General features: G+C 40.5%; 1 protein-coding gene across 13 annotated transcripts in view; it reads left to right on the top strand.

The window, feature by feature from the left end:
* The window catches only part of BRSK2 (BR serine/threonine kinase 2), a 325,812-nt gene that overhangs the window by 138,076 nt on the left and 167,653 nt on the right, over nt 1-20,083 (top strand). For all 13 annotated transcript variants that reach the window (XM_061463119.1, XM_061463126.1, XM_061463122.1 and 10 more), the window contains exon 2: nt 19,691-19,785. In XM_061463119.1, coding sequence (XP_061319103.1) covers nt 19,691-19,785 — 95 coding nt within the window. The remainder of the gene's footprint in view (nt 1-19,690; nt 19,786-20,083) is intronic.

Here is a 20,083-nt window from a genome sequence, read left to right as displayed (position 1 = left end):
GAAAGATTGAGGTTCAAATTCAGAAAGACCTTGAATTAGTTAGGTCCATGTTGATTAGTGCACTTGAATGACTGGTCCCACAGGACAGTTTCCATGAGGTTGGGAATGTAGATCCTTTTGAGTCTCATCTTGTGCCTTAACAGAAGTATCTCTGTTTGTTGTCAGCCATAGTCCAGAAAAAGTGCCTTCTTTTATTTGACACGAGAACAAAACATGCAAGACACAGCTCATCTCAGGCATATTCCAGAAGAACTAGTATGACATTCTTTAAATTACTACATCCTTCAGTTAAGAAGAGGTATAGCTGTCACCTCGCCTTCTTTTGCTGTCGTATCTTAATTGTAATACAATGGTGCCTACAGTTTTGGTCAGAATTGGAGATGTATTGTTTCTGTACAGATTGTACTAACCTGTTGCCCTGGTGCTAAAGTTCCTATGCTTTAAGTAGGTGGAATGAACACAGGAAATAACGTTGCCCCATGTCACTGATGGGGAATTAAAAAAAAAAAAGTGATTGATTGATCAGGGATGCAGAAGGAGTTTGTAACAGAGGAACTGAATTTGGACTTTCTGGAGTTATACTTATGCCGTTGTGTATGTACATGTCAGTGTGTTTTAAGCTGGCATTGCTGTTAGGGGGAGTGACCTCTCTTCCCTTGCAGGTTGTATTCCTTCTGTATGCTGGGTTTGGGTACAGACCTGAGTTAGTTAAACCCTTTTTTTCTTCCCGGGTTGGCTTTTACCTTCATGTTCTCTGACCTGGTTTACTGCATGGACAAGAAAACTTGCAGGTGACATGAGAAAGTTGAACTACTGATCGTAGTATCAGCGTTAGCTTCTGTGAGTTTAAAGTGTATGTGAAATCACAGCATGTGACCCTGTTCAAAGCTTGGGGTTGCTAAACATTTTTTTCCCTGCTTCGGTATATATCTTATGTACTGAGACACCCATCCTCCATGGAAAGAGTCCTGATGTCAGTAAGATTGACTGACAGCTGAGGATCACCCAGCTAATCCTGCTGGCAGAGAGCAGGGATGCACAGAGAAATTTTAGTGTGCCTGTGTGGTGCCTATGTGGTGCCCCTCACCATCTCACATGTTCTGATAGGACATGCTACCTCCTTCCATTCCCTACATGGTAATTTACAGAGAACTCAGAGGTGGAAAAATCTCTTTACATTTGAAGCAGTAACAATTTTGAAATTATTCCCTGAAGCTTGGTAGCTTCACTTCACAAATGAACAAGTAAACCACATAAATACCTACAGGAAAACAACCAAGCCAAACCCCTTAATTACAAAAGATGCCTCTATGCATTCAGAATCTTTGCCCTGTTTTCCTGTCAGGCCTCATTTCCACCAAGGGATCTGTTTTCTAAGGCCAGCAGGACTGTTGTGATGTAGGAGGAGATAAATGTGTATGACAAAGGATGTGAAGGGTCAGAGCCCTGCCTTGACATTGACACAGATAATTGAGTTATTGGGGAGTTAGTGTAAACGTCAACTGTTTCTTGGGAGAGATGTCATACGGCATTCTGGTTGTGGGAACAGTAAGTATCCTCTGGCCATATTTATACTTTCCATTTTTCCCCTTTCAGTTAATGCTTCTGCTTCCTTTTGGCACTGTTTTCAGCAACTCTGGAATAGATGTTTAAGAAAAAAAATTCTAGATACACTTCGCTATGTGTCCTCTGGTCACCTTGCTAGAGACCATTGGCAGGTGGGGCCCTTCAAGACATTTTATAACAAGAAAACCAATCGTCCTCACATGTGCTTGTTTAGGGTTGCCAGAATTTAACTTTCTTTCTAGATTCCGTGAGGAGTATTCAGACACTTTAGCCATCAATTTAAATGGGAATCTGGTATTCCTATCTGAAAAAAAAAATAGATTTTTTGCTATGAAACTTTAATGCTTTGCATCTAATATGCACAAAAGTTCAAATATAAATGTTTGATATTCTGAGTAGTGCTGTTAGTTAAAGCATAGTATTGTATACCAGTAATTACGGATGTTAATTAGAGAAGGGAGCTGGATTATGACTTTGGGTGCCCTCATTATGAGGGGACAGTGTATAAGTAGTCCTGGGAGGCTTTGTTAATTGGAGAAAACTTGTTTCATAGCATCTTTCTTGCCTTTTTCACCAGGAGGTAGTAATTTACTACTGCTTATACAAACACCAAATGAGACCCTGCTACTGTAGGTCAGCATTGCTGCTCAGTGGGAGAAGTAAATGTGACTCAGCTTTGCTGGTTCATTTCCAGCCCTTCCCTATCTTTTGCCCTCTTTGGCTCTGCTTCACTTCTGCTTTCCTGGGTTTAGTTCAGGTGCTCTGTGTGGAGGTGTGTGCATGCATCCTGTGATGTTTCATCAAAGACTCCTTTGCAAGACCTAATATTCACAGAGGGCTTCTTTTGAAGTATCAAGTATATGATATGGCACCTATTGACCGCTTTCCATGTTACTTTAGGAACCCAACCCTATAGGTGTGCACAGACACCTGTCATTCTGAACAGATACATTAGGTGCAGTTGCCTTGCAACCAGGAGGCCTTTCTACTTCAGGAAACTCAAATAACTCTTCTGTATCTTTAAAAAGGAAAGTAACCACAGGCCCTCTGGATCTCTCCAAGTTGCCTGTGCATGCAGCTCATTATTTTCAGATTGGAACACCACCTTTGAAGCATGTCCATAAAATACATAATTAAATTGTCTTGTGTTCTATCATATCGTTAGACAGCTAATTGAAAATCACATTGTGTCTATCTAATGAGAGAAATAATATATGCATTTGTGCACCGATGAATTTACTTGTTTCCATAGTCTTTTCCCCTTTAATTGCTACGATGGCAACTGGCAGAAGAGGACCACGTGCTGGGCTGTCCTTGATCAGCAAATCTAACAGACACAGAGTTATTGTTAGGGACTCACGTGAGTTCAAATAAAAGAAGCTTTGAAGGATGGGACTGCTGCTTCCAACAGTTTCTGTACAGATGTGTAAGTCAGGCAGAGCATGGTTTTCCCGCTGTCTAGGAAGTCAGGCTAGCATAGCATCTGCCTAAGCTTCATAAATGAACAGAGTATATGTATTTATGGTGAGCAATGGCTGGAATGGTTTTGGCCTCTGTCTGCCCCTAAGATCATGCCATTCAACACTCCCTGCAATGCCTGCTTGGCTGTGCTACAGCAGAGAGTCCCTGCGGCACAGCTGGTATTTCAGCAAGTGAAAGTCTGGGGCTTACGAGCTCCAAATTGCATCCATAAGTCTTGCAAGCAGTGAGTTGTCATCAGTCAGTCCTTTGGGGATCTGGTGACTACAGAAGTATTAATGACAAGGAGTACATCATTCTTAGCCACGTAACTTGTGTGGTTTTTATTCCTTCTGTATCTATCTTGCTCCCTGTGGTAAGGGAAGTACTATTTTTTTGTCATCATGCCATGAATATGTTTCTTGTAACACAAGAATGCAAGAAGGATTCCTTTGTCCTCCTTTCCACCATATGTTATATATTTGTGAAAGACGGGCATCATGTATACATGATCAGTAAAATAATTGGTTTGCTTTTATTTCTTGCTGCAGTTTATAGGTATAGGGAGAGACAAGATTTATTGTCATATGCTGTGCAGTTATTGACAGGATCTAAGGTTGCTAGAGGAGAAAATTACTTTAAGGATAAACATACTGGAGGATAATTCCAGGGTGGTCCTTCCCACTGAAATGCACTGATGGCAATAGCCATAGAAAGGAGGACTCTGGGATATTAGTTCTTCCTCAGAAGATTCATAGATGGATTGGGTCTTAACTACAGTGGGTCTTAAGAGTCTTATTTTTACGATGATGACTTGCATGATCTTCCTCTTGTCACAGCAAGCACAGCCTTCCAGCTTAGTGGGTCATTCATTTATTTTTTGGTTATTCAAAATTTATTGTAAGCATTCATTTGAAAGAGTTCTTGCAGGTTAGCATTTACACATGCGTATGTTCATGTATATGTTCTTTATATGAAATAAATTAAGTCATTTTTCTCGGCCTACAGTCAATAACCAATCGTCACTTTCTTCTGTAGTTCTTGTACTTTCTGACATCTAAAAACATGTCATAGCGTATTAGTGCTAGGGAGACAAAGACATGCAAAGAAGTCTGCTGATGCTGCTTTTTACATTTAAAATCATGCCACATATTGAGGGGTTTAGGATGCATTTTCTCAGGGGGTTCCTACAACCCAAGTTCCCTGCTGTTTACCTTTTGCAGTCACAGTCTTCTAATTATGATTCCTCAGTTTTGGGAAAGGTTATGGTCGCTTTGACTGCCTTCAAACCTTGCGTTGCAAAATTAGATTCTGCTGCTGCTTGTGCTTCACAAAGATCTGGCTTCCAAACAAAGGCAAAGAGGAAAGAATGAAGCAGCAGACCCTGCAAGAGATAGAATGCTGTCTGTGTGATTAAAGCTCTTTTACTAGTCTGTGGTCTGTAATGGGAAAGAAAAAGCATGATCTCCACTGATCTGCATTTTAAACAATGTTGAGGATTAGCAGAGGGGCAGCAGATGCACCTATTGAGCTGTAAAGGAAGGGATTCAAAGCTGTATTGTGCAGATGGGAGATTATTGTACTGTGCCCACATGTGCCAGTCAGTACTCCTGCTGCTCTGCTGAGCAGCACTTATCATCTCCGTCAGCCCTCCTTGTCCCAGAGCATGCACAGCACAATAAACCTGCCTTACTCTGCCATCAAGTAGAGCCAATATTCAATCTAGGAACCGAACTGTGGCAGCCATTCTGCTGCTGCCGGGAAGACTGGAATATGGGCACTGGGTGATTGTAACATCCCTCCCCAGCATAGGCTTTCAACCAGATTAACCCTTTCTATTTGAACAGCTTGGTATTGATGCTGCCTATCATTTTGTTACAGACCTGGCCTTTTCCTAGAGCAAAATGAATAGTGATAGGTGAAAGGAGAGAGATTTTGCTTCATATCTTTTTTTGTGGTGTTCGGCTTCCAGAAATCGGCATCCTTTCTCCTATCTAAAATACAGGGTTGCATCTTCATTATAGTTGTTTTCATTAAAGGGGTAATAAATTTGAAAGCTTTGTCACCAAATTTATACATTCATGAATAACATAGGAAGCACCCCACTTTTGCTCTCAGATTTTCTGCTTGAAGGAAGTCAGGAGCAGATCTACTGGCACAAATGGAATTTTTCTCCTTTTACAATGCTGTAGCGTGGGGTGGGTATGAAGTTTGTCTGGAATTTAATAAAAGTGATGCTCTACTGGCCTATTACTTCTGCTGTAACATATAGTTTGTAGTTGAAAATGAATTAATAACGTCTTTCTAGCTTTTATCTACTCCTACCAACTTAAAATGGGAGTGTGGCATGCTTGGCTTCCAGTTCTGCCACTGGGTTTCTGTGTGTCCTTCAGCAAGTTGCCCAGTTTCTTCATGCCTGAAGTGTTTACCTTCAAACAGAAAAACAGTTTATAATTAGGTGTACTCTTTGACTGCCTTATCTGTTTGAATCATAACCATCTACCCTAAGGCAGGGCCCAGCACCTATTATGTATATATACAATGTTTATCATGGAAGAGTCCTAGTCTTGGGTTGAGTCTTAAAGTATAACCAGCAATAAGAATTCCATAGGGCTCTCACTCACATAATTAATTCTGTGTTCTGTGATGTATTTTCTCTTTTAAAGTAATTTTCTCTGTAGTCCTGAAATATGTTCATGATGCTTGAAAAGGACTGGGGAAAGCAATTATTTTCTGCCGCATCTTATTCTTATTGTGCTAAATGTGTCATAAATTTGGGTTTTCCGAGTAGCAGCCTCATATTACCCCATGCTTTGTGTGCTTATATGTGGGCAGAAGAGAGAGTGCAAATTCCTATATATATGTAAATATCTCTTTGCTTCTTGATTAGTGTTAATTCTGCCTGGTTCACCTCAGTAGGTCCATTACTCTGTAGACAGTTCTCTGACTTTCTTTTAAAGATTAAACTCTGCTGAAAGCTGGAACCCATCTAAAACACTGACATACTTCCCATAGCACCCCTCTTTCCCCATCCTGAACAGCTGAATTCCCACATTCAACAGCAGATGAGGAAATGTGAACCTCAAAGCATGGAGCAAGGCTCTAGATGCTAGTAAATTTAAGTGCAGAAGTGGTGAGGATGCTGCTGATGAGGTGAGATTTGGGTGCAGCAACACGCTCTCATTTGCACTTTTTTTAGGTTCTGATGTTGGGCTGAACTCCTAGCTGTGAAGAAAATTATTATCTGAAAAGCAAGTTTGAAGAATTTATTGAACTTAAATTGAAGCAATTTAAATGGTGGCTTTTTATTCTGGTTTAAATCAGCAAGGGCAAAACCTTGATTTCATTTATTGATTCCATACTTATAGGCTAGTTATACATTTTAGCTCTTTTCCTAAATAAAGGTTGATTTTTCAAGTTGGTGGTCATCCAGGTATGTTGATTTGCAAAAACAGTCTCTGCATACATTTAATATTTCTTTGCTGTGCTTAGGAAGGCATTCTTTGCCACTGCCCATTCATTGAAGTATAATGTAGTTAGTGTGCATTTACTTGCATCCTTTCTTTAAAACATTTTTCTACATTATAGATTGACAACTGGCATTTTCTGCTCACTGTAGATCAATATATATTCTTTATAGGTGATTTGCATCAACTTCTGTTTGGTTTGGAAACTGAAGTGAAATGAATAAAAATCATCATCTATTATCCAGGTGTGCTGGTTCCATTTAAAAATAAATGTAAAGGAAAAAAGATTTTAAACCAGTTTGTTTTGCATAGCAGTGGATTCTGGGCCACTAGCACAAATCAGGCAGTGTGTTCAGAGAAGACTCGATTTCTTTCTTTAACCGTGTTGCTAAATAACTGGCCATCTGCTGCCCTGATTTTCTTTATGCTGTTTTCAGTACATTGACATCATGTGCAGTCTGGATGTTCCTGCTCTGGCATTCACCCACCTGGTTGCCCCTGTGCTTTCAGAAGGCACCTTCTCTTCCCAGTACAGCATTAGGTACAGTACCAGCAACATTCCATATGGCTGAAGAGTCAGATTTTTAATAGAATACACTGCAGAGAAGAGAGAAAAAGGCTTACAAAAGAACCTTTATTTTAGGCTTCTTCATGTAGTTATTAGTGAGTTTTACAGTTGATGCTGTGGGCAGAGGGGTTCTGCATCATATTTGACAACTTGTAATCACACAAGACCACAGAATTGCCTTAATTCCCTTTAATCTGACCAGAGGAGAACACCTTTGCCCTTTCTCAGTTCTTGTTTTCTCAACTGCAAATAGAATATAAGCTTCTGTTTAGACAAACCTTATCCAAGAAGTTAAGCTTCTCTTTCTCTATTTCTCTGTCTACCTCCTGGAGCTTGCTGGGGGAAGGGAAGAGATCTGGTGTTAAGGACTTTTAAGGCCTTGTATCGGAAAGTGAAAATGACCCCTCAGGAGACTTAGGGCAGGTCCTTCTGCAGCTGAAATCTGTGGGCTGAATCTGCTACATACCCTGCTGTTGATAAAGCTCCCAGGACACATATGCTTTCAGGCACTCCCGTTTCTAATGTGTGTAGCCTTGGTTTACAGATTGAGTTAACAGAATTAGACGTTCCCTCTCTGAAGGCTAAGGCTTTTCTCTCTTAAAAGTCTTTTTCCATCCTTGCTGAGAGTTTTTAAAATTATTCCCATAATAAGATTTAGACTGCAGCCTCTAACCCTCAGTGTCTTAAGCATAGAGGGTCACAGGCAAATAATATTTGCAGGGGATACCTGTCCTGCCAGATAAATGCTATTTGGCTGCTGCTGATTGTTGTATTCAGGGAGAGACTCTTAAATATCCCACCCTAGGCAATTTGGCTATAACCTTAATGTGCAAGTGACCTGACCCTACAGTACAAGTAAAGAATGTCATAGCAGTGTCTAGTTGCTTAGGAGCTCATAATACAAAGCCAAAGAACTTAAGTGTGTGCAATGTTCACAAGGACAAGACAGTATTTTCTGTGCTCTTTACAAGCAGTATCCCTTAAGGCCAGTGGCTTTGCAGAAAATGATACGCGATTTGTCTAATGCCATTATTGCTGGGTAGTACTGTATTATCTTAGCACGTTGATCCTCTGTATATGTTGGGACACTGAATGGGCACAGCAGTCTCAATTATTTCTGAGCTGCCTCCTCTTCTGAGCCTGAGCAACCCTGAGTCAACACTGAGCTCCCCTGTGGCTGTTGTTTGTAGTCTGTGCTGTGTTGTGTTACCTCCTTGGAGAGGCTGGGAGGGCTGAGAATCTTCTTAGTCAGTGGGAATTGGGAAAAATTCCAAGAAAGCCTATGGGATCACAGCAGTGTACATGTGGAGAAAACTGGGTCCTTGTGTGGGAGTGTTGTTCTTGAGGGATGGTATTTTTGACTTAAGCCCAGACTTCGTTGCTTCTAGGGAGGGAGAAGATGCTTATTGGTCTTTTGCTTTTCCCTATGTACTTGTCTAGGCTTACAACCTTCCTCTTAAGGTGATTTTTTTGACTGAACCTTCTTGAGTCTTCTGAAACCTCATACTAACTGTATGGGGCCAAGAAATTAAATTATTAATAAAATAGCAAGTAATCAGAGGAAAAACCCTCGGAATGAGAGTCTCTGTTGACATTTAGAAAACTCATCTGCTCCTTACTCTTCTTTATTGTGTCTCTGGCCTTGAACTAGTGTTTGCACGCAGCTTAATTTAAGGATTTTATCCTATGTTAAGAATTACCAGCCTAAGTAAAGGCAGAACCCTTTCCTGTGTGGGCAAGTGGTGCAGTAAAAGGTGCTGTAGATTCAAGAGTGACAACACCTGCAGATTTGTTTTGCCTTAGTGATATTTAATGTACAGGAAGTTATATACTTTCGTCACTGTAGAGAGCAACTGGTTCTGGCATAGCTAAAATGTCTTCTACAGCCGTATCTTCCAGTACTTCCATCTCATTCTCTACAGCAGCATCCATTAGAGGAAGCAAGGTCTGCATAGCCATAAGCTGATTATGAAGAAACTGGTTTACAAATTCCTGAACCAGATGAGCCTTTTTATTGACTTCAGCGGGCTTTAGATCAGACCCATGGGGTTTTGTTGTCTTCTTCCAGAAATCCAGGTAGGGGTTGTTGCACAGAAATCCTGGAGCAGAAGCATGGCACAAAGATGTGTTTTAACAGCACAGATCTCATGCCACTGTCCTTTTATAATCACTGGTTCCTGCCTGAGTTTGAAATTGAACTGTTTCAGGACATACTTGGCTTCTGCCACTGTGGTATGAAGAAGCTGGGTATCAGAAGGTGGGTTGGTGGTGTGTTATCCAACCTCCTTTCTTTTGAAAGGAAATTAAATGAACTTTATTTTCTTCACTTTTTGCAGAGGCACAGCTAACCATGCTCTCTAGGTATTACTTGTTTCACATAAACCTCACCTTAAATTAATGAGATGCCTGGGCCTTTTTTATAACTATGTGTTGAATATGGTGACCTCCTCTCTCTCTGTAAGGAACACAGTGAACCAGCTGCAGGGACTAAATGAGCAAGCAGTTCCTGTTCTTGGTGTAGAAGTCCATAAATGCTTTCAGCTCCATGCTATGACCTGAGCCACTATTCTCATGTTAAAGGAAATACTTTTGAAATATTTTTAATATGCTAGTTCCTGTTCATTAAATTGATAACAGTCTAATTTTTCTGACCTTTAATTCTTTTGCTGTGACTTTTAATTTTTTTTAAGCCAGAAATCAGTTTTCAAATGGGCTTTCTTCCCTTTGTCCTAAGTGAGTGGCTTGGGGTTTCTCCTATTCAATATTATTAAGAAAATGTGGTATTTCCTATACTTTGTAAAGAGGAGCATATTGCAAAATGGGAAAAGCAGTCTGTTATAATTGTGTCATGAGATCTCTGCCCTCATAGTTTTATAATCCACTATAGAGGACAGGAAGCACTTAAAACATTTGCTTAAATTGAGACTGCATAGGCCCACATGTAGGAGTCGTAAAAATGACAGAATCATATTAAAATAATTTCTTTCCATTTCAGCCTATGGAGCTGTGTTCTGCAGGCCCTGTCTGCTGTTTTGGGTCCCTAGGTCTTCCACCTGACCTCTTGCCCCTCCAGTAGCTTCAGGGCTGCCCCATCTAAATCCCTCTCCCTGTCCCCTTGTCTAGCCTGCAGCCAAGCAGTACAGTTGAACTCTGCTCAGAAGTTCGTTCTCAGGATGACTGACCAACAGAATGACTGAAGACTAACCTGTATCCTTACCTTTCCTGTACTGGGGCAACTTAAAAGGTCTCTCTGTAGGCAGCTGCTGAGTTTTGTTGAAGCTGTTACTGAGGGCTTACTTGGTGTTGACCAGTGGGATCCAAAGTTGTTGGAGATGGAGGGTGTGTGGACAGCTGGACATGCACAGTGTCTGTATTAACTCGTTTCATGAGGAAGCCACATGAATTATATATTTTTAAAAATAAACAATCCAGATACCATGTTTCCAAACAGGAACTCAAGAAGTCTGAAACTGTAGTAAGAGCATTATCTCAAAGTATGGTAATTATAATATAACTGCAATAATTGTATTAGCAATTTGGAAAGGTTTGAACTTAGGCATTCACTCAACAGGATTATTCCAAGCCCATTGCCCTCTTGGGAGGTATCAGTGTCATTTTGAAAAGGGCTAGCGCCATACCATGGGAACCAAATACAGAATAGGGAAGATGAGGTGTCCCTACTGTGCTCTTACTGGAACCCCAGCCTGATTCCCCTCTTGTATGTGGTAGCATGATAGTGTATGGTGGGAGCATCTCCATGTAAATAAGTGGAATGACACTATCAGAAACGTGTCTCAATCTCAAAAAATTTTTAAAGATAATGAGGTCTTTCCAGGCTTTGTTGGATGCTGTTGAATGAGCACTGGAGAAAGAACCAAATCCAAAGGAAATACAAGGACAACTCAGGTATTAGATGCCATGTTTTGTTAGATGCTGTTTGACAAGACAGTGTGCCCACAGGTCTGGACTAGCCTCAGCATCTGTTGTCTTCTATGTAGGGGAAAGAAGAGTGTGTGGACTATATGGATGAAAAGTATGCAAGCAATAGGTGAATTGCGGGATAAATAAATCGTGGATAGTGTCACTGCAGGAAACTGCAGGAGGCTGAAGAAGCTAGAGACAGGGGTAGAGATATGGGAGGAAATTGTAGATGTTATAACATGGGGGAGAAGCAGGATGTCCATAGATGTGGTGAGGACCTGCTGGGATGAGGTTGGCGATCTAATAGGAAACACGAGGAGGATCCAGGATTTCGTGGTGGACAATGTAATGAAATTTGGGGTGTGGATCTGCAAGAGATCAGCCCTGATTACCTTGCTGGGTACAGAACCATCTGCCCTTGGGAATAAAAAAAATGTAGCTGTAGAACCATGCATGCAGTGACTATCCAGTGCATTTCTCCTCTGGCTATGTATGGGTTGTACCCCACTGCCATCAACAAGCCCTTCTGGAATTCACAGGAATTTGTATGAGCTGCATGAGCTTGTTTCTTGCTGTTTAGTGCCTTGTTCATAGCATGGGTGCAAGTATTGTTAATCCAATCACTTCTTGAGCCTTCCTGAAGTGAAGCATATTGGCAGTCAGTGAAAATCCTGTTAGGAGTCTGTTGGTGGGTGATTAAGAGATGTCAGAGGGCAGAGTAAGCTGTATCAGCACTGAGCTGGGTAGATGAAGTGTTCTGTGGTGAGCCTAATCTTGTGAAGAGCACGACCTCTATCTTCTGTATAAAGATTTTCCATGGTAACCCCCCTTTTTAATTAAGTTCTTAATATACATATAACCTAGTTTAAACAATCTTGGCTGATGGGAAGGTCAAAAAGGTGAGAAGACTTCCTCACAGAAGGTGGGTGGAAAGGTGTGCTGAAGAGGGGGAAATGTAAGGAATGAGCATACAAAATGGGATTAACATCAGCTAATAGCACATGTGAAGAGCAGTTTATCTGCTGTTTCCCCTCCTACTTCTTCACCTCCTCCTCCTCTGCTGCACAGCGTTCCCCCTTTGTTAGTGCATCTGCCCTTCTCAGCAGATCACTGGATGAAGTGAGGATGTTGTGGCTCATTACCCAGATGTTACCTAATTATAGCAACATCTTGTCTAAAAGATATCTTAAGGGGCAGATAGAGCTCTGCTGTCTCCTGCTGTATCTGAAAGTGGCATCCTTTGGTCATCTCCTGACAGAGGATTAGTGAAGGGGTACATGGATCTCGTCATTCCTCAAGAAGAGTTTTTAAAGGAGACATGGAAAGAAAAGCTTTTGACTAGGAGAGTTGTGGCAAAAGCAGTTTTCCTAATGCCCATCCAGAGATGTAAGAAAGAGAATCTTTTTCTTGTCCATCAGTGGAAAGATCTGTTATATTTTGATTTACCTTTTTCATTTGAAAACAGTGAAACCACTCTTCTCTTTCCTTGTTTGCAGGGGGTGCTTTTTCCCTGTTTGCTGCCCAAATGCTTTCAGACATATGCTTTGGAAGCTGAAGTGTGCATCTCTCTCATGGCAGTGAAGCTTAGTCTCCCAAGTGTTTTTCTTATATGGGAACAAAGACTTGATCTGAAATAGGAGCTCAGCCCACTAGACATCACAAGCTGCTGATAGATCCGAGAGGACTTCAAGAGTTTGTTGGAGTTTAGCTGATGAAATAATGGCATTTCACAAAAGCAGCATCCAGTGTGGCTGTCATGGTTCGTGTACTGGTTCCCCAAGGGGGTCTCTTTAGACATGTGAGTGTGTATGGCAAGACAGGAAAGAGAGCATGTCAAAAGGACTCAACAGTCATGTTCTTTGCTATATTCAGGGGGCACAAAGGGTTTCTGAAATGTATTGATTTATGAAATATTATAAGAAAGAGACCAAGATAAAAATCAGTAGAGGTGATGTTGGTTCTGTGTGTTTTGATCCTGCTGAGCCTGGAGGATGATCCTACCATAATCTCTAAGGCATAAGAGTGCAAAACCTGTTCCTGGTGAGCTGCTGTGTATATATATATATATATATATTCATGTCTGTGTCTCTTGCTCTCTAATATCAGACATGTGGATCCAGTCACAGCTGAGCTGATGGATTGTTCTCATGAATATCTGAGCTTAGGACTGTGTCCTTTTGGCTGGCCAAGCCAGCTTACGTTTGACGGTGCTTGTAGCTTAGGACAATAAATCTAGGCTATAGCAATTTAGGTGCAGCTTCCCTGTGCTCTGAGCTGAGGCACACGAATCCTAGCACTGATGAACATCTTCTATGCTCCTGCTGAGTATTTGAACACTGGCTTTAGTCCTACTGTAGTTACAGTTTATTCAGTTTAGAAACAGTTATTGCATGAGCCCTCAGAACAGCCTTGTAGCACTAGAATCTCTCTGTAGACGAGCCCATGGTCAAATTATTTCATTACCAATATGGTAGCTCCATCCTCATCCTTTTACATTTGTAGACAACCTCCTTTCCCAATATGCAATTATAAATTGATACCATACGATTTGCCTGTCACTTGATATAAGGCTCTGTTTATTTTAAATGCAATAATTAGAGATAACAATTGCTATAGAAAAATAAACATCTATTCAATGAGAAAACTGAGTAATTAAGAGCAATTATTGGTTTCCTCAAGTAGGATGCTCAGTAACAAAGTTTTTCCAGTGCGGCTAAGAAGAGTGTAAGAGGTGCATTGTAGGAGACCAGAAACCTCTGCACTAAAAGAACTGGGAAATTGAATGGAAGCTGTTAATAAGAAATGATCTAGAGCTTTCCTTACAGATTGTATTTAAGATGCAGTTCTCCTAGTTGTAGTTTGTAAAACTTGCATAGGGTTTAGATCCCTTTCCCACATTGTTTGTAAGGATTAATCAGTTAATCCTCCTACAGCCCTTGCAAGGTAAGTAACTGTTATTATCCTTATTTTATGGCTATGGAAATTGTGTTGCTGTGGGCCAAATTTTAATCCATTTTCCACTGTTGTAGATCTAAAGCAACTCCACTGCAGTCAGCAGCTAGGCACTGTAACTGAACTGATTTAACCCTAATTCAAACTACAGCATTTGCGCATAGAACTGTTGAAAGTAAAAACGAAGAATATTGCATTTTAAGTATTGTCATATACTTCACTTGAATTGCATTAATGCTTTTGTTTGCTTTAAGGGTTGATTTTTCTAAACTGGCATCCTTCAAGGTTTGCAGGTCTTGCAAATACCAGTGCATGTAGTTTTCAGGAATGAGCATCCATAAATACTTTTAATATTTACAACAGCAATCTCCATTTTGTGGGGATAAATTGCATTACTTGTACGTAACAATTATATGTATAAAGTTCGTGCAGCAACGGTGTACACACACTAAGCGTTTTAAAAAACAGAGTTTGTTCAGCCTACGATCTGCCTTTAATCCAGATAGTTTGCTCCCAGTACTAGTCTGAGCCCTGAAGTAAACCACAAATGTTTGTGTCCTGCGGAGCCTAGATTAACATTTGCAGAGTATTCATTGACTTGAATTAATTGGCAATTAGCTAACTCCAGATAAAAGAGGAGTGATATTTCTCTCTAGACATTTCTTTAATTGCTTATCCAGCCAAAATAGATATTGCTGGCCAGACAAGAGCTTTCTACTCAGACTTTTTAAAGAAGTTTTTTGACAATGTGCTCTGAAGTGAAATGAAGAGCAAGCAACATGCGATGTGCAGATGATCTTCTGAAATCAGTGGCTGCTTTCCATGCTGCACAAATTTATCAATACTTACAAACAGGGCATTGGGTTGGTTTTATTTTAAAAGAAAATGAAAAGCCTCCATTTATTCTCGTAAAAATCATATGTATTAGAAGTAGTAAATGTACCTAACTTTTCTTTGCTTCTTGAAGTAGTTAATTGCCTTATGGTTAAAAATCAGGATAATGAGTTACTTGTGTTTAACATTTCTGAAAGACTGTGTGAATATTATTCATAAAAAATGAGTATACAGTAAGTGCTGTATTTAAACAACAATGTTGTTTCATTATTTGTCTCTCTCACACACACAATGATAATTTGTTTCAGATCAGTGTCTTTGGCAGACTCCAACTTTGGACAGGATTGAAAAACAGTTCCCTCTTGTTTCCAGAACGTTTCTTTCTCTAATGAAGGGTTTTAATAACAGGATCATTAGTAAGGTGATACTGTCCATAGCTGTGTTTCCTCTTGCTGCTATTTACACAACTGTAACATGGATATGGAATAGCACAACTTTTACTGTTTTATTCGGTCTGTGTTAGAAAAAATTGCTACACAAGATGCAAGGCAGAAGTAAATCAGGCTTTTTTGAAATCCTGTCCTTGGCTGAAAAGTCATGGAAGTGATTGCCACCTACAATATAAGCCACAGATACAACTTGCTGCAATTAAGGATTCACGGTGAATATATTGTCTCAGCTGGAGGGAAGCTTTTGTTTCTCCATCCCCACAGTACATTCTTCTTGGGTTAAATAAAGGATTATTCTCTGTACTGCGTCAGGATGGGCTGTCCACCTGTCCAGCTGGTCTATATCTGTCCCTTGCTCATCACATAAGCTCCTGTCCTTTTCAGAGAAGATCTACATATCTTTAAGCATCTGCAGAGTGGGAGTTTACCAGCACCAAAATATGCAGGCATGGTTGTTAGCAGGTCAGTGTGGCATTAGGCTGCCTCAGACCTGTATGCTTGCCTTTGCTCTTCTTCCTTGAATGGCATCTTTCCCTTGTGTCATCTGAGGTCATGCTCATTGTTTTTCAAATTGGTTTTCAAATTGTGGCTTTTAATTATAAATGAAAAGACAATGTTAGCTTGCACATCCCCTTGTGTTTCAGCATGTTTATGTTTCCTTCTTTATTTCCCAACCTGAAATTATAGAGCTGGTTCTGGTGCATTTCAGTGGCTAAGATCAAAAGCAGTCCAATGCCTGCAGCTCACAGGATGTAACGGTCTGTTTGAGAGGCATGCCAGTGCCCATGAGCCCGCAGGAACCACCTGTGGATGGAAATCTGAAGTGTGCCTGAAAGAGTATATGTGACAGCTATGTGGGTGGTTGGGGCAAACTTCAAGTGCTTGATTCCCAGAGAGTCTTAGATTTTTTGCCAGGACAGACCAGAGTTAACTCTAACAATCACAAAGGTTACTTGTCTACATTTGAGGGGTTAATTACTCATGAAGCTGACAAGTTCAAGCTCTATTTGTTGCCTAGCAGACTTGCTTTATGTCGAGCCAGTGCAAAGCAATCTCTTAGCAGCACCCTTGTTTCTTTTCCTTTGGGGACCACACAGGTACCTGTGCTGGCCTGAATGCATTGACAATTTTTACAAGTACCAAACTTATTGATGCATTTATATTGGAGGCTTACTATAGATTAAAGGTGCTCATTAGCACCTGCATATGTAGGAGAAAGAGAACTGGAAGACACACAGCCTTTTCCACAACTCTTTAGACACACCTCGAATACTTGTTCCTAAGCAGGCATTTCTGCCACTTCCATGTCAATAACGGCTCAGCAGTTTACTCTGAAGCCACATAGTGACTTCTTATTCCCTCTAAAGGTCTGTCATTGCACAGATAAATAATGCGTCTTGGATGGTTTATGTTCCCTGTGTCAGTAAAAAGGCTTCCTAAGCATCAGGAGCCCACAGGAGTTCGAATGTTCAAATCCCCAAGTATCATCTTTGAGTAGGTATGCGCTAGACTGGAATTACAGGACAGAAACAGAGTTTCTGAATACAAGCCTTTCCTGCAGAAGCTTGTTAGGATTTCCTCATAGTGGCAGGTTCCTTATCCTATAGATGGACTTGCCAAGAGAGATTTTTATTTTTTTTTTATTAGGTTGGCATGCAAATGTCAAAAGGAAGTACCTGAGGGAGGGAGGGAGGAAGAGGCAAGGCAGAGCGACATGTTTTATTTTTATCCTAAAATAACACTCACTGAATTTAGTACAGTGAAAAGCGCTGTCTTGGGCTTGCTCAGAGGTTGTCTTCTGTCTCCACAAACCAGACAGTGGTGACAGTGCATTTTTTTTTCTTTATTTTTAATATGTGAATCAGGAGAAAAGAAAAATGCATTAAATCTCACATGTGTTTTCTCATTCTGTCTTCTGGTACCGTGATGTAAATCAAGAACGCCTTCTTGAGGTCAGTGAAGTTAATTCAGTATAAAATCAGTGCGGTTCTGTATCAGTGTGATTTTTGCAAGGTGTGCAATGTCTTGTAACGGTTGATTAACTTCTTTATTGGAGTAAACAGAATGGTTTACTTTTAATTTTTGAGTTTCTGTGGTAGGTAAGTAGCCAGAAGGACAGAGGATGCTGTAAAGATTGCTTGTACAGCATGGTGGCGTCCCAGAAGTTCATGGTTAAAACCCTTCTATGACTTAATGACAGGGTGCTTGAGGAAGAAAAAAGGGAAGAATAGTTTAGAGATCAGCCAGGATCAGTGGGACAGATGTCTTGATTTGGGAGCAACATCTGAAATCAAAACCTGAAGTGTGAGATACGAGAAAGAAGCTATTATATTTTCTTCATGGTGAAGGACCAGTTACAAAGAGCAGTTGTTTGTGTACCTTTGTTGACCTCTGAAAATAATTGGTCTGCAGCACATTACACTACAGCACAGTGCACAGATCCAGGGAGTCTAGCTATAAAGGACTGAGCTAGAAGTTCTGCTGAGATTTCGAAGTGTAACTAAAGGCAATGTAGTGAGTGATGTGGTTGTGCTCTAAGAGTGATGTAAGGCTGTGATTTGTGCTGGGATCAGGAAGGAAGCAATCAGCACAGATTGAAACTGTGCACGCTTTCGACAAGCTATGTGGCCAAGTAGCCACTATCCAAACACAGAACAAAAGCAAAGAGAAGAAGCATAAGTATGGCTGCAGCTGCTATGAACGGTGACAATTGAGCCAGTAGTGCTGTGGGTATATTATAAATTTATAGACAAAATTCAGACATAAGAGTGAGCGTGGCTGGACATTGTAGCATCTTCCCCCAGCTGTGCTTAGCCACTTCAGGCGGAGGACAGGCTATAGCTATACAGTTTCAAATGGATTTGTCACTGTGCTACACTCTTAATTTTTGTGACTTGTTTATGTCACAGCTGAAAGTAAAGATGTCAGCATTTAACCAGATGAGACTTAGAAATTATGTGATTAGAAATATACAGAACACTTGAGCACACCATAAAAGAGATGTGACTGGAAGCGAGTTGGGATTTTATTTCTCTGCATAATAACCAGTGATTAATGGTTCCAAATTTATGATTAACGGTGTAGCAAAATGATGGACAAGTTATCTGCAGGAGATTGCTAGAGTCCCTGATGAAACTCCAGGTTATTTCACTGAGGACAGTTTACAGTAAGGCAATAGTTTATATATTCATCCCTTGATAAGAATTGTGAAGTCCTGTGCTCATTGTTTCACTGGACTACAGATCTGTTTTGTTCAATGTGCAGATAAAGCAACATGTTGGCTTTGGGTTTGCATCAGGGGATGAGATCAGGATCTTAACTGCAACCCAACCTAGGAGCTGTGAGCTGAGTTAGACCTTTTCTTACTGTAAGATACCATTGTTCATAAATGCTCTGCGAAGCCCAGCAGGTCACAATGACACCAGGGAGGTGCCATTTTTTCTTACTTCAGTTATGACAGAATTAAACTAAATAGCAATTTGGTATACTGTGTGTGGAGTGGGGTGGGATCCAGCCTGTCAAGTGCATGCGTGACATGAGTGAAAGATGAACCAAACAATATCTCACTGGAATGACACCTACAAAGTACCATTTTTCCAGGTACAAATTTTCTTAATGGCAGTAAGAGTTGAGAGTTCAGTGGACCATCTTAAACTCACTTGTGAGAGATACCTCAATGTACTTGCATGAAAGTCAGCAGATTTAAATAAAAGTTTTGCAGAAGATATTGCTTGCATATATGTTACTTACCTCTTTTAATTCTTGGAGGTTTTTTTCCATATTTTGGTGATAGCTCAGACATCCTGATCCTGTTGGGGATATCCATATCCTTTTGCCAATATAATCATGTGACAGCACTCGTAAGTTATTTGAGGACAAGAACATAGTAAATAATAACAAATGAAAAGAATTTCAAATTGTATCAGCATATGTTGATGTTCCTCCATGCCATAATGGCATTCATCACAGCATTAACTTTATACAGCAGAGTAAATTCAAGCAGTAAGGGAAAGCATAATTAAGTACCTTTTTATGATCATGAAAGCTTTGGAAGGAGCTAGGAAAATGTAGAGGCAATGTCTACACTGTGGACATTTGACCATTTATTTTTGTTGATTTCTGAGCTTTTTTTGATGTTGGGTGTCAGCAAAAGCCCTCAGCCTACTGCAGTTAAATTGGCACAAGTTTACTCCTTATTGGTAGAACACCCATTGAGTGGGGAAAGCTGGAAAACAGTGCTTCAACGAAAATACAGCTTTAGTGGCAGAAGCTGCAGCAGCATTAAGGATGTCCACAGCTTCACTGCCAAATGGTCACAATGTGGGCTGCAGGGTCTTTACTCACAAGACCTTATCGGCTGGGAGAGGGACTACTGAAAGTTGCCAAATGCTGGGTGGCATCCTAATAGCAAAAATCTCAACAGCAACTGTCTCTAACCAGTTATTTCTTTCTGTTTTGCTCTGTTTCTCCTGCAGGGCTTGTGAAGTTGGGGGTTCACTGTGTCACATGTCAGAAGGTTGCTATAAAAATTGTCAACAGAGAGAAGCTCAGCGAGTCGGTGCTAATGAAGGTAATTTTCTAATGGGAGATTTAAAGAAAAAAATTAAGTTCTTGGCTCTGTGTCTTCTGTTCCATGCAAAATTAATATCTTTAATTATGTATAACAAACATCCTTGTCAGTACATGTGGAGCGTGATAACAATAATCTAGTTATGGGGGAGGCTAGGGCAGCTGAAATTAAATGGAAGTATTCTTGTGCTGTGTGAACAAAATAAATGGTCAGCTGCAGCACTGTTGCTTCTCTGCTGGGGCAGATGCGTGTAGGGCACCTGACATCCACCTTGCAGCAGTGCATAATGATTACAGTA

The sequence above is a fragment of the Pezoporus flaviventris genome, unplaced genomic scaffold, assembly GCF_033815535.1.
Source record: "Pezoporus flaviventris isolate CSIRO_AGI_PZ_B2104156 unplaced genomic scaffold, CSIRO_AGI_Pfla_v1 ptg000036l, whole genome shotgun sequence".
NCBI lineage: Eukaryota > Metazoa > Chordata > Aves > Psittaciformes > Psittacidae > Pezoporus > Pezoporus flaviventris.
Note: the sequence above shows the minus strand (reverse complement) of the source record. Positions and strands in the feature narration are given on the sequence as shown.